The sequence below is a fragment of the Erpetoichthys calabaricus genome, chromosome 2 (assembly GCF_900747795.2).
Source record: "Erpetoichthys calabaricus chromosome 2, fErpCal1.3, whole genome shotgun sequence".
NCBI classification, from domain to species: Eukaryota; Metazoa; Chordata; class Cladistia; order Polypteriformes; family Polypteridae; genus Erpetoichthys; species Erpetoichthys calabaricus.
The window spans coordinates 247,571,156-247,588,245 of record NC_041395.2 but is presented as its reverse complement, the minus strand read 5'-3'; the positions used below and the strand labels follow the sequence as shown (position 1 = coordinate 247,588,245).

The window sequence follows — 17,090 nt, the reverse complement described above, 5'->3', positions numbered from 1 at the left end:
AAGGAAAATAAAAGTGGAGTGTCAGGATTGAGGCAGAGCCGGTGATGAAGAGTGAAGACAAGCAGTCGGGGACATGCCAATGAATAGCTCTCATGGGGCAGCTCCAGGAAATTCTCAGAATTCTGAGGGACGGTGGTGGATTTAGGGAACAGAGCTCACAAGTGAGTTGTGGACACCAAGGGATGGGCACGGAAACACTAGTCATATGAAGGTTGACTTAGCTTGCCAGAGGACGTCTCATATCGCTGAGGAGACCGTAATAGCTGAACAGATACTTTTAATCTTTTAAGTACAACAACAGGTTATTTATTGAATTTTAACCTCCATCGTGAACATAGTTTTTTTCTGGATTATTTGTTGATTTATTTACCTTCAGTATGAAGAAACTGTACTCCACTTTTGTTTTGGACACTTAATTGATTGAATGTAAGCACTGTACTTTCTTGCACCATCTCTTGATGTGTGTATGTGTTCTCCTTGCCCAGTACATCTCAGTTTATTGATGTCCATGTTGAACGAGAGTATGCCAGCTGCAGGCAACCCAGACATTACAGTCTATACCAGAAGTGTGCTTTTTATTGCTTTTTGCGTCTCTGTGCTGTCTTGTCTTCATTATATTCCTAGTTGGCAAAATTGTTTCTAATATGAATTGTGATGCCAAGAAAGAAATAAAAGTTTAAGTAATGCAGTGCTGTTGATATAACAAAATATTTAAATAAAATGACAGCCTATTCCTTCACCACTGCTACAGGAAGAGCTAATTAACTGGACAGTGTCACAAGATGGCAGTAGGAGTCATTTTTATGAATATACAGTATATTTAACAAAAAAATGATAGGACTGATGACATTCTTGTAAAATCCACTGATGTAAAGTGGCAAAATGACCTTCAAGTTGAGTTCACAGTGGCAATATACAGAATCAGTATCTTACAACTTGTTAATCAGAAGTTATCCTTTTGTACACACATTTATTATACAAAATTGATTGTTTTTACCATGATTTATCCAAATGTTCTCTCATTTATGGTGTGATATGCAGTGCCAAGTTGAAAATGTATTGCTTTAATTACTACAAGCTAGCTGTAAGTAATTAGAAAGTAAGAAGCATTGTAAATTTAACTGGCTGTTAACTGTCTATATTGGAAGCACACTATATAATGTATGTATTTATTAATATAATTAAGCATTTATGTGCAGTTTGAGCAGCATGGTGGCACATTCTTTACCACGTCTGCCTCAATATTCCAAGTGTGTGGATTAATTTCTTAGCTTGATCATTGTCTGCGTGAAGTGTAAATATTGCATCTCAAAGACTTCCACTTTAAGCTAATAACTGAATCTAAATTGGACCCATGTGGAACCTTCTTCAAAGGTTCTTCTAACTATGTGGCCAGCTTCAGAAGGAGAAAGGTTGGATTATAAAAACAGGCTTTGATGCCCATTCTTTCTTTAATTTGCTATATTATTACACTTATGCTTATGTATATAAGGTTCTCCCAAAACCATCTTATGAGCACCTCCAGGATTACTTTTCTTTCATGATGCACTACTAAAATTACTATTGCTAGAGTGATGTGTGGTGCTAAATTTGCTATATGCTAAACAAAGTAGAAAATGTCAATGTCGTTGGGCCATTGAATCTTTTTCCTGTTTGTTTAAGAAACCCCTATGTACTACCTTCCAAACTTTTGTTTTTTGACATTACCACAGTATTTTAAAGAAACTGGACACTTAATTTGACAAAAGTCACCAGAAGAGGACTTGTAACTGAGTTGTCCAGAGCCTGTTTGTGGTCTTTTGCCCAGTATCCTTCTCACTTCGTTACTACATTTTAGATGATGCCCCATTAAGGATTCAAGCATGGGCTATTTTTTATGGTTTAACTTGATCTTTTTTATGTTTTTAAAAATAGTCACTATTTAGGTTATTGTCTAAATGGTGTCATTTTTGTTACCAGCTCTACTAAAATACTCTTTAGTATTTCCAATGAAAGGTGTATTTAACCAACCTCAAGTGAAATATAATGGTTGAACAGAATTGTCTACGCTCTCATTTAAATGTGTCTAAGCTCCAGAAGTGAGCACTAATGGAGCACTTCTTATTGTTTTTACCATTTTAATTAATGTTTGGAGCTTTTTAAAGCTGTAAACATTTCTTTCCAGTTTAATATTATTGAGTTTCCATTCTTGTCAAGTAGATGTTTGGGATGAATACATTTTAAGGGCCTTGTAGTGCTGTTGAAAGGCTTAAGGTAAAGATTCAGTTTTATTAATTTGAATTTCTTATAAAATAACTGTAATGAGAATATGTGTCTTGTCATCCTATACCGGATTAAGCAATTTTTGAAAATGAAAGGATGAATAAAATGCAAATTTGACCTGAATTTCATTTCACACATAATGATAATGACCCTATAAACCTATTAAGAGAATTGATTAATTGCAGATCTGGCAAGTGGGTTTGATAATGCTTTTATCCCTACTTTGCAATAGTAATAACAGGACTTAAGGCCTCCCTAAAAAATTATATCACTTCTGCCCTTAGAGGGGGGAACTCTGGTGAACTGTCCCTCTTCTACCCCTGATCTACTCTTCACATTTCCAGTGACACTTGAGCAGAATTGACAGTTTCCTTTCTCCTTGACCTTCCTGACTTTGTGATACCTGTGACCTGGAGGGGGCGCACCAGCCACCCAAGCCAAACACAGATAGATACCAGACACAAGTTTCAGCACAACACACATTTATGTCCATGGGAAAGCACTTGTCTTTCGTTCCCCACAGCAGCACAGTACAAATCACAGCACTTTGTCATCTACTACTTGGCTTTCTCTCTCTCCCTTTCTCTCTCTCTCTCTCTCTCCTCCTCCAGCAAGCATCGTCCACTCCCTCCCAACTCTGACTCCCCGGAGTAGTGGCAGCTGGCTCCTTTTAAGCCGCATCTGGGAGTGCTCCAGGTGGCTCGTTAGGGAGGTATGGTGAAAGACCAAGGTAGGCCTTTGCAGCGCCCCCTGGCAGCTACAATGGAACCCAACAGGGCTGCAGTGAACTCCAACTCCCAGCATGCCCTGCAGGAATCTATGGTGCCCCAGCAACTCAGGGAGACTGCTCTCTAACATCCCAGGGTAGATAATGCCCTGGACACACTCTCCCCCCAGGTCATTCCATCCAGCTGGAGCCCCTGGCCGTACATGACACACTATAAACACTTTGTGTATCAAAAATTGATACTGTAGATGAGTGCTATAATCATAATATTTTGAATTTCAGACTAGTTAAAATACATGTGTAGCATTCTTTTTGACAGATTACTGTAGAGTTTTTAAAGATTTAAATGTACAGTTTAAAATATTTAAATGAGAATATTTCAGGTGATAATTTGCAATGATTGTGGACATCATAGGCATAAAAATAAAAATTTATTTCGAATTTTTCAACAAAAAGCCTTTACCTCTCCTTGTTCTTCTATGAGTGGTTCATTTGTTAACTTTAACTAAACATGTTAGAGTAAAATATGTTGTTTTGTGTTGTTAAATATGTTGTGTTAAATGTTCTTCTTTCGGCTGCTCCTGTTAGGGGTTGCCACATCGGATCATCTTCTTCCATATCTTTCTGTCCTCAACATCTTGCTCTGTCACACCCATCACCTGCATGTCCTCTCTCACCACATCCATAAACCTTCTCTTAGGCTTTCTTATTTTTCTTTTGCCTGGCAGCTCTAGCTTTAACATCCTTTTCCCAATATACTCTGCATCTCTCCGCTGCACATGTCCAAACCAACGCAATCTTGCCTCTCTAACTTTGTCTCCCAACCGTCCAACTTGAACTGACTCTCTAAATGTTAAATGATGGAAATATGGATTCTAATTTATGTAGAAATTTTACAATTATAAATGGACATTACTAAAAGTAGGACAATATATAACAATATAATTTGGTAATTGTACTGTTGGTGGATGATGAAGGAAAAAATCCTTCATCCGTCATATTAAGAAAGTTTCAAATTTCTGTCTTAATGAGTATGCATTTAAATTAGCCTTAAATAACTTAAAAGGTTTTGATTTTCCAAAGTTTTATTTATTAAGCTTCATTATTTTGGAAGTAAATGTAGCATTCGCAAAGATATATGAAGTACAGTGCATCCAGAAAGTATTCACAGCGCATCACTTTTTCCACATTTTGTTATGTTACAGCCTTATTCCAAAATGGATTAAATTCATTTTTTTTCCTCAGAATTCTACACACAACACCCCATAATGACAACGTGAAAAAAGTTCACTTGAGGTTTTTGCAAATTTATTAAAAATAAAAAAACTGTGAAATCACATATACATAAGTATTCACAGCCTTTGCTCAATACTTTGTCGATGCACCTTTGGCAGCAATTCTAGCCTCAAGTCTTTTTGAATATGATGCCACAAGTTTGGCACACCTATCCTTGGCCAGTTTCGTCCATTCCTCTTTGCAGCACCTCTCAAGCTCCATCAGGTTGGATGGGAAGCTTCGGTGCACAGCCATTTTAAGATCTCTCCAGAGATGTTCAATCAGATTCAAGTCTGGGCTCTGGCTGGGCCACTCAAGGACATTCACAGAGTTGTCCTGAAGCCACTCCTTTGATATCTTGGCTGTGTGCTTAGGGTCGGTGTCCTGCTGAAAGATGAACCGTCGCCCCAGTCTGAGGTCAAGAGCGCTCTGGAGCAGGTTTTCATCCAGGATGTCTCTGTACATTGCTGCAGTCATCTTTCCCTTTATCCTGACTAGTCTCCCAGTTCCCGCCGCTGAAAAACATCCCACAGCATGATGCTGCCACCACCACGCTTCACTGTAGGGATGGTGCCAGGTTTCCTCCAAACGTGACGCCTGGCATTCACACCAAAGAGTTCAATTTTTGTCTCATGAGACTAGAGAATTTTCTTTCTCAGGGTCTGAGAGTCCTTCAGATGCCTTTTGGCAAACTCCAGGCGGGCTGCAATGTGCCTTTTACTGAGGAGTGACTTCCGTCTGGCCACTCTACCATACAGGCCTGATTGGTGGATTACTGCACAGATGGTTGTCCTTCTGGAAGGTAATCCTCTCTCCACAGAGGACCTCTGGAGCTCTGACAGAGTGACCATTGGGTTCTTGGTCACCTCCCTGACTAAGGCCCTTCTCCCCCGATCGCTCAGTTTAGATGGCCGGCCAGCTCTAGAAAGAGTCCTGGTGGTTTCGAACTTATTCCACTTACGGATGATGGAGGCCACTGTGCTCATTGGGACCTTCAAAGCAGCAGAAATTTTTCTGTAACCTTTCCCAGATTTGTGCCTCGAGACAATCCTGTCTCAGAGGTCTACAGACAATTCCTTTGACTTCATGCGTGGTTTGTGCTCTGACATGAACTGTCAACTGTGGGACCTTATATAGACAGGTGTATGCCTTTCCAAATCATGTCCAATCAACTGAATTTACAACAGGTGGATTCCAATTAAGCTACAGAAACATCTCAAGGATGATCAGGGGAAACAGGATGCACCTGAGCTCAATTTTGAGCTTCATGGCAAAGGCTGTGACTACTTATGTACATGTGCTTTCTCAATTTTTTTATTTTGAATAAATTTGCAAAAATCTCAAGTAAACATTTTTCACATTGTCATTATGGGGTGTTGTGTGTAGAATTCTGAGGAAAAAAATGAATTTAATCCATTTTGGAATAAGGCTGTAACATAGCAAAATGTGGAAAAAGTGATGCGCTGTGAATACTTTCCGGATGCACTGTAGCTATAGTTTGAGCTATTGCATGTTAAAGTCTAACACAATTTTCATTTTAAAGGTTACAGATATCCAGATGGATTTATGGTTTTCTAACCTTATACTTCACTTTCATTCAGTTTGTCAATTAGGGCTTATCAAAATACTGGTGTGATGTACTGTACATAGCAAGCAGCCACTACAGTGAAAAGATCATATTACTTAAAAAGCTTGGCAAGAAAGAGAAATGTGTGATTTATGTCCTTCATGTTGTACAGTGATATATCACTGTCAGACTATTATTTTTGTCTGGTTGTCTCTTTTAGACATAAGTGTGACTGAGGACGTTTTTACTTTATAAGTAGTTAAAGAGAATAGAACAACGTGCTATAAGGCATTTACACATCCCTTGAGAAAGATGGGAATTTTAAGCATTTTTTGAACATCTCATGCCCATGTTAATACAAAGTATGTACTTAAGAAATATTCACCCTTGTACTGCCAGTTGCATGCAACATATATAGGAAGTTAGTCGAAATGTCTTTGACCATTTTATAAGATTGTACAACCAGGCTGTTTCAGGTATGCATTTTTATAGTCACAGCAAGGAATCTTAAGATAGACTAGCTTCAACACAGTATATCAATTTTGCCCATCACAGTTCGCTTTATAAGTAATAATTAAGTTATCAGTTTCTTTTTTTTTTTTTTTGTGAGCATGTTACTTCATCAAGGACCATTACATATATTTATGAAATATTCTTCTGTATGATTTTTTTGGTTAGCAACAGATGTCATTCATTCATTAATTCACACATTCATAGTTATTTCAATATAGAGTTATAGAGATTAATCAAATCTGTCAGTGTGTAAAGGGCAAGGGCCCAAACCATAGCTGACTACCTGTGATCTCCGATCCCTCAGATTGCACTGCAGCAAGAACCATCGATGGACCATCACACAATGGAAACATTTATTGTGTACGGATGAATCAATCTTTCATGTCTTTTTTGGAAGAAATGCATGTCACTTGCTCCACACCAAAGAAGAAAAAGTCAAGTCAAGTCAAGTCAACTTTATTTATAAAGCACTTTACATACAACAGCCGCTGACCAAAGTGCTGAACATAGGCTAAAATAAATTTTAAACAAAAACAAAATAATAAATAAGTAAAATAAAATACAATAAATGAAACTAATGAACTAAAACATAGTAAACACAACTAAACAGAGTTAAAACAGAGTAAAATCAACTGCTCACACAGGATCAAACGCCAAACCAAAGAGGTAAGTCTTAAGAGCAGACTTAAAAATGGGCAGTGAGGAGGCCTAAAAAGACCATCGAGACTTTTACCAGGTAGACCTGATGTCAGCATCTGTGATATGTCACTGGGTATGTCATGTCTGTTGACCACAGATACTAATCTTGTTGGACCATGTCAATTTAAATGGCTAAAAACCACTGCCTATGTCACATTTACCAAATGAGTGTGAATCTTCTACCACAGATGTGCTCTCCCCTTTTTCTGACAGAGCCAGCACTGTACTTAGGATTAACAGCTATGGTGAGTTCAGCCACAGTCCCGGCCTTTTTATTACTTTGTTCCATTGTGTCATGGTACATAAACCATGAGACATCAGACAGATTAACTTCCCTTCTGTTTGTGAATTGCAAAATACCCACATTCCATTTCTCTACATTGTATGCATTGGCACACACAATGCTGAATCTCTTAAACCATACCAAAACATCTGTACTTTAAACAAAAAAATTAAGAAATGTTTTTGTTTAATACAATAATATAATAAAAGCAAAAATAATCACAAAAAGCTAATAATCATGTTTAGTGTAGTTTAGGTATGCAAGGATAATTAAAAGTACATATATTTTACATCATTACTATCTTAAATGTTCTAAAGACAATTCTTTTTTGTGGTAGGTAAAGTGCTCAAACTCACATATGGCAAATTTAGAATCGCTAGTTAACCAAACATGGACATTTGTGAAATGTGGGAGGAAAACAAGTGTACCCTGAGAAAAATGTATGCGATCAGACTAATTGAAATATACATATTTGAGAATAAAAAATAAAAAAAAAATTCCTATTTATCATGTAATGAGTTAATATATATTCTAACAAATCAGTACATTTTTGCTCCATGATACTTTAAATAGTGAAAAATGCATTTATCATGTAAAATGCCCACTAAACTATGCAAAATATGCAATTTGATAACTTTACTTACATTTTAGAAAGAACAAAATTGTAATTGCTAGTAGCACATACAGTCCAGTACTGGCAGTCCATTTTATGTGGTATTTTTTCATATATAAGTTGCTTGAGACAAGTCTGGGTTTAATTAATAATCCATCTTCAATTCATTTTGCTAGATCTACCTTGAAATTTTAGTAATAACATAATGTTCTCAGGGTGGCACGGTGGCGCAGTGGGTAGCGCTGCTGCCTCGCAGTTGGGAGACCTGGGGACCTGGGTTCGCTTCCCGGGTCCTTCCTACGTGGAGTTTGCATGTTCTCCCCGTGTCTGCGTGGGTTTCCTCCGGGCGCTCCGGTTTCCTCCCACAGTCCAAAGACATGCTGGTTAGGTGGATTGGCGATTCTAAATTGGCCCTAGTGTGTGCTTGGTGTGTGGGTGTGTTTGTGCGTGTCCTGCGGTGTGTTGGCACTCTGCCCGGGATTGGTTCCTGCCTTGTGCCCTGTGTTGGCTGGGATTGGCTCCAGCAGACCCCCGTGACCCTGTGTTTGGATTCAGCGGGTTGGAAAATGAATAATGTTCTCAAAGTTGCTTAATCCAGTACAGTATTGGTTTGGGTGTTTTGTTGGAGCCCATCCCATCAGCACTGGGTACAAAGCCAGAAACATCCCCAGACATTACTGGGTCCATTGACATGCATACCCACACAAGGGTGAATTTGGAATTATCAATAAACCTATCTGTACTTCTTTGGAAATATATAATGAAAACTGGAAAAAAAACATGTAGACACAGGGAGAACATGGAAACTCCACACAGAGGATGGCCAGTGATGTAGGCAGGTAAAATGAGTGTGAGGGACATACAGTTGGTTAAAAGAGGAGGTTGGCTACAGTTAGATATTTTATGGTACACTGAGAACATCAGTGTCAGACAGCAGAACTATGCTAAGGTAACTTCTGATAAAATGAAAGAAAGTTAAAAATTCAGTTTAAAGGTAAATTCTGACAGTAATCAAAACTAAAAGTCACTTTAGGTAAATAACAATATAAAAGGTACTAAAATACTAGGCAAGTGAACAAGACAGAGAAGTTTTGCATCTATTAGAGACCTTACACATTGTTTCAAAATGTCTTATAATTTAATATCTTTCTTTCAGATTCAGTAAATCCAGTAAATAAAATGAAGCAAATTCTGGAAACATATAGTCCACAATTTACAGCTCAGTGGCAAGGAATTATGGGCAATGAACATGTTCCAAGGTAAGATTTCCAGTATAAGTATACAATATGGTGTCTAGTGTTTGAATCTCTTTTAGCAGATGAAGAATCATTATGCTTTATTTTTAAAACAGTACACTCAGATGCAGTGCCCTTGCTTTAGTCTCATGGTCAAATTAGTTGTATAATTGATTCAAGGATAATTTTATTTATTTTCAATAAAACCAACATCACTTATCCTCCTAGAAACTACAGAAAATGTAATTGCTGGCATCTCTGGTGATTAAATAGTTTGCTGTTCCTGAGTGGCATAAATTACATTAGTGTAAAATGTGAGAGGGTTATTAATAAACATATAGCAGGCGGTAAAATATATTATTTTATTGAACCATGAAATCATATTTTCTGTGTTTGAGCATTAAATACAGAAACACATAATCATGACATAATCATAGCAAAATAGTTCTGAGAGATAAGAACACTGATTAAAAGAAACATGTCAGGAGTGTCTCTTAGGATTAAATTTGTACTCCAAAATAAGACAAGCTGTGTTTAAAGGAATCAATGTTTATTGAAGAAATTATAGAACACTTGGAAAAAAAAAAAGTTTTATATGCTGAAACCACTGCCTTGATTACTACCTTATCTAGTGTTTTTTGTGTTAGGACAATATCTTTTAACAAAGAAACATTTCTCTCCATGTGCTGTGTCTTTTAAGATTTTTTTTCAGTTAAAATTGAGAGTCTGAAAGAAATGTTGTCCCTGTGACATACTTTATTAAAATCCAGTAAGTGAGGAGAGAGGAACTGCAGTGCATAGTCAGCCTCCAACCTTCCTCAGCTACCCCAGAGTCGTATAAATATAGAGAGATACATTTATTTTTGTTGTATTAAGATGAAGAATTGGCTGTATGTGTTAAACCGGCCTAAGAGAAGCATAAATCAAGATAATGCTTTAATGATTAAAATATTTGAGGCTTCAGAGAGCAAAACACTACAGAAAATACTATTAGTCATTTACTTTTAGTTTTGTTTACAGAGCATTAACTTTCTTTATAACCTATATGAATTAGAAAATGTCTGGACTAATGCCTAAATTGCGGGATGAGATTTAATTTCCTTCTCTGTAGAGATTGACCTCAATCATTTATATGAACATCATGTATTACATTTAATAATGAAGTGTATTTTAAGCATACATTGTACTGTCCAGTACATTCATAATTACTGGTAATTTGACTCAGCCTAGTTAATTTAAATCTGTTCCATAAAACCTTCATAAATTGAAAGTATTTATCATGAAGGTTCTTAATGTAATAATTCTGCACTCATTACATAATTAGCAAAAATTATCTTTAATCAGTTGTCAGTTCGCCTTATCTAATCTGTCTCATTATTTGTAAATTTTCTTTACATTTACAGGAATAAAAAGGTCACTCATTTATTCATTTTTTACTTAGTTTTTCCTTGTGAGGGTCATGGTGGCAATATGTTGAGATGGTGTGACCTGGCTATCCATCCTATGGAACTTTTTTTTAAGCTCATCCTGAGAATTTCCAGATATTTCCAGGTATTTGAGAAATATAATCTCAATAGCATGTCCTGGTTCTGGGCGTGGTCTTCTCCCAGTGAGCCGTACCTATAACATTCCCTTCGGTGGTTACCAGGGTTCAAATCTTAATACATGATCAGAGCCCCAAAACTAGGACCTTTCAATCCAGAGTGGTTCTGCTCCAGTGTCATTCCTGTATTGCTGAGCTTCTCACGTTTATCACAGAGAAGTGAGCTTAGCAATTTTTTAGTCACTATTCAGAATTGGTGGTCATAAGCAGAGATGGGTCTGCACATTGACCTGTAAATCAAAGACTTCATCTGAAGACATCACCAACAAAACTGTTTCTGCTGCACCAGTTTGTTGGTTAATCTCACAACAACAAGACCCTGAGGTACCTGAACTCCTTCACTTGAGGCAGGTTTTTACAGTCAAGCAAACTTTAATAATTTTATTTAGCATTTTAAGTTGTTAAAAAGTCATTGGCATCAGAAATAAGCCATTGTATTTGTCTAAGGCTTCATCTGGCTTTTTTGTTATAGTTTTACAGCTGTTTTTATATTTAATTATTTAAGTTAATATATTTATTTGGCAATAAAAGTTGCATTTGTCAGACATATATTTCCAAAACTTCTGCATCATTTCATGTAGAGTGAGGTCAGGAACTTAATTTTGACTGTCTATACTTATAATCTCATTTACACTACTTAGTACAAGTGATGCTGCTGCTTGGCTGTACTCTTCATTACTTCTACCCTTACTCATAAAAAAGACTTTAAGGTTCTTTAACTCCTCCATTTTGGGCAGTTGTTCATGATCACTTTTAACAAAGTGTTAGTAGTAGTATTATAACCAGTAGTACTGTCATGTGTACAGACTACAGTGAAATTCTTCCTTGCATGTCCAATCAACATTCACTAGTCTTCAGTGCAATGGTGAACAAGAATGTATTAAAATGCATAATTTAATTTTGTTTTCTACAAATATAGATCGTCTTGTCTATCGCTGATCACTAATTATGCACACTCGTCACTCATTGCAACTCATTAGAACATTAGAACAATCTAAACAAGAACAGGCCATTCAGCCCAACAAAGCTCGCCAGGCCTATCCACTTACATTTTTCTAAAAAAAATCATCAAGTCTGGTTTTGAAAGTCCTAATGTCTACCATGCTACTTGGTAGCTTATTCCAAGTGTCAGTGGTTCTCTGTATAAAGAAATTTACCCTTAACAAGTTTACAACTTTGTCATCATGTTCTTGTTCAACTCATTTTAGTCTTAATCCACTGTACTAATTCCCTTCATAATTTTAAACACTTCAGTCATATCACCTCTTAACACTGGAATCCCTGAAGCCTACGAAAAAAGTCGTAATGCTGGGCCACCTTAAATTCCTTCACACCTTTTTATCTGCGTTTTTGTTTTGCCAAAGTGTCATTCAGCACAAGCAGCAAGCAGCCTGTTATTCTTTCCCCCACCTAGGCAGTTGAAGTCAAGTCTGACGCTAAATTGTCAGAGCTCAAGTCTGTTTATCTGGGTGTGAGGTGTCCGGAATTGTATAGGGTAAATAATATATCATTATTTGGAATAAAGACATTTTATGTGTGTTCAGTGTCTGCAACGATCTGTGTAAATGTAAGATGACAGGAAATGTGAGGCAAGAAATGTTGAACACATAACTAAAACAGAAACTTTTTTCATGTTGTAGTAGTAATTGACAAAATGCTGACATTAAGTCCACTATGACTTCTAAATCCTTCTCATATGGTGTAGTCTTGATTTTCAGACCTCCCATTGTGTATTCAAACATAATATTTTTACTTCTTATGTGTAATACATTTACTGACATTAAACTTCATCTGATGGGTGGCGCAGTGGTAGCGCTGCTGCCTTGCAGTTAGGAGACCCGGGTTCACTTCCCGGGTCCTCCCTGCGTTGAGTTTGCATGTTCTCCCCATGTGTGCGTGGGTTTCCTCCCACAGTCCAAAGACATGCAGGTTAGGTGCATTGGCGATTCTAAATTGTCCCTAGTGTGTGCTTGGTGTGTGTGTGCCCTGCGGTGGGCTGGCGCCCTGCCCAGGGTTTGTTTCCTGCCTTGTGCCCTGTGTTGGCTGGGATTGGCTCCAGCAGACCCCCATGACCCTGTAATTAGATTATAGCAGGTTGGATAATGGATGGATGGAAACTTCATCTGCCCAAGCCTCTATGCTGTCCAAGTTACTCTGTAGATTCCAGATTATCTGCCAATCCGCCTATGTTGGTATCATCTGCAAACTTAACCAGCTTGTTACTTATATTCCTATCTAAATCATTTATGTATATTAAAAATAGCAGTGGTCTTAGCACTAACCTCTGTGAAACACCACTCTTAACATCGGATATTCTGAAGAGGTTCCTTGCACCATCACCCTCTGCTTCATGTATCTCAGCCAATTCTGCACCAATCATCACCCTGAACTCCCACTTCTTTTAGTTTGATGTCCAACCTCTCATGTGGCACCTTATCAAATGTTTTCTGAAAGTCAAAATAAATAATATCATATGCTCCACTTTGATCATACCCTTTTGTTGCTTCCTCATAGAATTCCAGCATGTTAGTAAAACATGACCTCCCTCTTCTGAACTCATGCTGACTATTCAAATAAGCTCATGTACAGTACTTGCCATGTGCTGCTCAATCTATCCTTAATAAGTCCTTCCATTAATTTTCCTGTGATGCACGTTAAACTTACTGACCTAGAGTTGCTTGGATCTGCCCAGTCACCCTTTTTATGTAACGGGATAATATTAGCTATTTTCCAGTTCTTCAGAATTTCCCCAATGTGCAGTGATTTCTTAAAAATATGTGTCAACGTTTTATATTTGTACTTACTATATGTACTCACTTGTTCATTATGTAAAATGTGTCACTTTTTTGCTACTCATTCATCATATGTTGGCAGTATCAGAAATTAGCCATTGTATTACTTTACAACTTCATATTCTGTTATACTTATTTTTAAAATATTCCATTTTTGATGTAACAGGTGTTGCAGTTGAAGTAGCCTAAAGTCTTAAGTGATATAAAACATTCATTTGATTGAGCCTTTGATACACTGGTAAAATGTGAAAACGCCTTTAACACTAGAATTACCAGAGCCTATGAAAAAACTCGCTTCGCACCTCTCCATCAGCATCTTTTGTCCTGTAAATGTGTCACTAAGCAGCAAGCAGCCTGCTATCACATCCCCCACCGCTGCACAGTTTTCTCAGCTCACGTCTGTTTACCTGCATGTCAATTGCTTAGAGTTGTATAGAGTGAGAAGTCAAGCAAAATGACACCTTTTATAAATACTATATATCGTTATTTGGAACACATGCATTTCATGTGTGTTCCGTGTCTACAGCAATCTATGTACAATAAATACATCATTAAAACAGAAACGTTTTTCATGTTTTAGTAATAGTTGACAATATGTAGACATGAAGTGTATAATGTGTTAAGCCTGAATTCCAAATATCAAATAAATACTTTCACAAAAGGTACCAATATAACAGAACAAACGCGCTTCTATTCAAGAATATAACTGCAGAAAAAGAACTTGCGTTAGGGTGCGACATTGACACACATTTGCTACGACTGCTTCGGCGGCGCAATGGTATCAACTGTTGACTGGTAATCCTGGTAAACCAGCTGTTACAGACTGAAATCAAATGTATGTTTTTATTCTAAAATAGTAAGAATAAGAGCAGCTCACTTCTCAAAATGGACTCATCCAGGGTTGAACCCGTGAAGTTTTGATTACCAATCAACAGTTGATACTGTTGCGCCACTGAAGCGGTCGTAGCAAATGCGTGTCAATGTCGCACCCTAACGCGGGTTCTTTTTCTGCACTTATATTCTTGAATAGAAGCACACTTGTTCTGTTATTGTTCCTACCTATGGGAGGGGCCAAGGAGGTCGGGTGCAGTGTGAGTTGGGTGGTGGCTGAAGGCGGGGACCTTGGCTGTCCGATCCTTGGCTACAGAAGCTGGCTCTTGGGACGTGGAATGTCACCTCTCTGAAGGGGAAGGAGCCAGCTTGGACTCTGGAACCAATCTCCTTGAGAGGGGCTAGACTCTCTACCACTCTGGGGTTGCCCCCGGTGAGAGGCGCCAAGCGGGTGTGGGTATACTTATTGCCCCCCAACTTGGAGCCTGTTCATTGGGGTTTACCCCGGTGGACGAGAGGGTAGCCTCCCTCCACCTTCGGGTGGGGGGACGGGTCCTAACTGTTGTTTGCGCGTATGCGCCAAACAGCAGTTTGGAATATCCACCCTTTTTGGAGTCCCTGGAGGGGGTGCTAGAGGGCATGCCTTCTGGGGACTCCCTCGTTCTGCTGGGAGACTTCAATGCTCACGTGGGCAATAACAGTGAGACCTGGAAGGGCGTGATTGGGAGGAAGAGGATGGATGGATGGATGGATTGTTCTGTTATATTTGTACCTTTTGTGAAAGTGTTTATTTGATATTTGGAATTCAGGCTTAACAAATTATACACTTCATATCTACATATTGTCAATTATTACTAAAACATGAAAAACGTTTCTGTTTTAATGATGTGTTTACTGTACATAGATTGCTGTAGACACGGAACACACATGAAATGCATGTGTTCCAAATAACGATATAGTATTTATAAAAGGTGTCATTTTGCTTGACTTCTCACTCTATACAACTCTAAGCAATTGACATGCAGGTAAACAGACGTGAGCTGAGAAAACTGTGCAGCGGTGGGGGATGTGATAGCAGGCTGCTTGCTGCTTAGTGACACATTTACAGGACAAAAGATGCTGATGGAGAGGTGCGAAGCGAGTTTTTTCATAGGCTCTGGTAATTCTAGTGTTAAAGGCGTTTTCACATTTTACCAGTGTATCAAAGGCTCAATCAAATGAATGTTTTATATCACTTAAGACTTTAGGCTACTTCAACTGCAACACCTGTTACATCAAAAATGGAAAACTGTGCGACGGTGGGGGATGTGATAGCAGGCTGCTTGCTGCTTATCGACACATTTACAGGACAAAAGACGCTGATGGAGAGGTGCGAAGCGATTTAAGGTGGGACGGATCTACGAGTTTTTTCGTAGGCTCTGGTAATTCTAGTGTTAAATAAGAAGGATTTACAAGTCTTATGCAGATGTATGCAAAGTCAAGAGCAATATGTCTTACTTAAGCCACCTCTGACCATTCCAAAGTTAAGTTAGTAATAATAATGCATTTTATTTATTTGTAGGTGCCTTTCTAAACACTCAAGGACACTGAACACTAGATAAAACACATTATAAACAAAACTAAAATACAAAAATTAAAATCAGACAGAGCAATTGTAATTAAAGAGAAAAAGCAGTCTTAAATGAGTTTTAAGTTTAGATTTGAAAAGTGAAAATGATTTAATATTTCTAAGCTCAGATGGTAGTGAGTTCCAGAGCTGGGGAGCAGAGCAACTGAATGCTCTGCTCCCCATAGTGATAAGATGGATGAAGGGAACAGTCAAGAGGATGGAGGAAGAGGATCTAAGGGTGTGGGAGGGAATGGCAACATGGAGGAGGTCAGACAGATATTGAGGGGCAAGGTTGTGGACAGCCTTAAAAGTTAACAGAAGAATTTTGAATTGAATGCAGAACTTAACTGGAAGCCAATGAAGCTGCTGTAAAATGGGAGTGATATGGTGAATAGAGGGGGTTCTAGTAATGATGCGGGCAGCTGAATTCTGGACCAGTTGAAGCTTCTAAAGAGATTTGCGAGAAAGACCAAAGAAAAGGGAATTGCAATAATCCAGACGAGAAGTGACAAGGCTATGAACCAAGGATAGCAGTGGTGTAGGGAGTGAGGGAGGCGCGAATATGATTAATGTTACACAAGTGGAAATATGCAGACCGGGAGATGTTATTGATGTGGGACTGAAAGGTTAAAGTACTGTCAAGGATGACACCCAGACACTTAACCTGTGGGGAAGGGGAGGAATTATCAATAAAAAATGAAAAATTATCAGTTTTGGACAATGTTGATTTTGTACCAATGAGGAGAACCTCAGTTTTGTCACTATTTAATTTTAAAAAAGTTTGAAGAAAACCAGGATTTGATTTCTGCTATGCAATCAATAAGTGAGGAGGGTGGAAAGGAAACAGTAGGTTTGCTAGTGAGATAGAGCTGGGTGTCATCAGCATAACAGTGGAAGCCAATGTTATATTTATGTATATATATATTTCCAAGGGGAAAGAGGTAAATAATGAAAAGGAGGGGCCCCAGGACAGAGCCCTGGGGCACACCAGAAGTAACAGCGGTGGTTTGGGATGTGAAAGTTTTAAGCTGAACAAACTGAGAGCGGCCTGAGAGGTAGGATCTGAACCAATCTAGTGGAG

General features: G+C 38.2%; 1 protein-coding gene across 1 annotated transcript in view; it reads left to right on the top strand.

Moving 5' to 3' along the window:
- LOC114645573 (cilia- and flagella-associated protein 46) overlaps positions 1–17,090 on the top strand; it is a 232,656-nt gene that overhangs the window by 202,485 nt on the left and 13,081 nt on the right. The window contains exon 55 of the mRNA XM_028793411.2: positions 9,096–9,198. Coding sequence (XP_028649244.1) covers positions 9,096–9,198 — 103 coding nt within the window. The remainder of the gene's footprint in view (positions 1–9,095; positions 9,199–17,090) is intronic.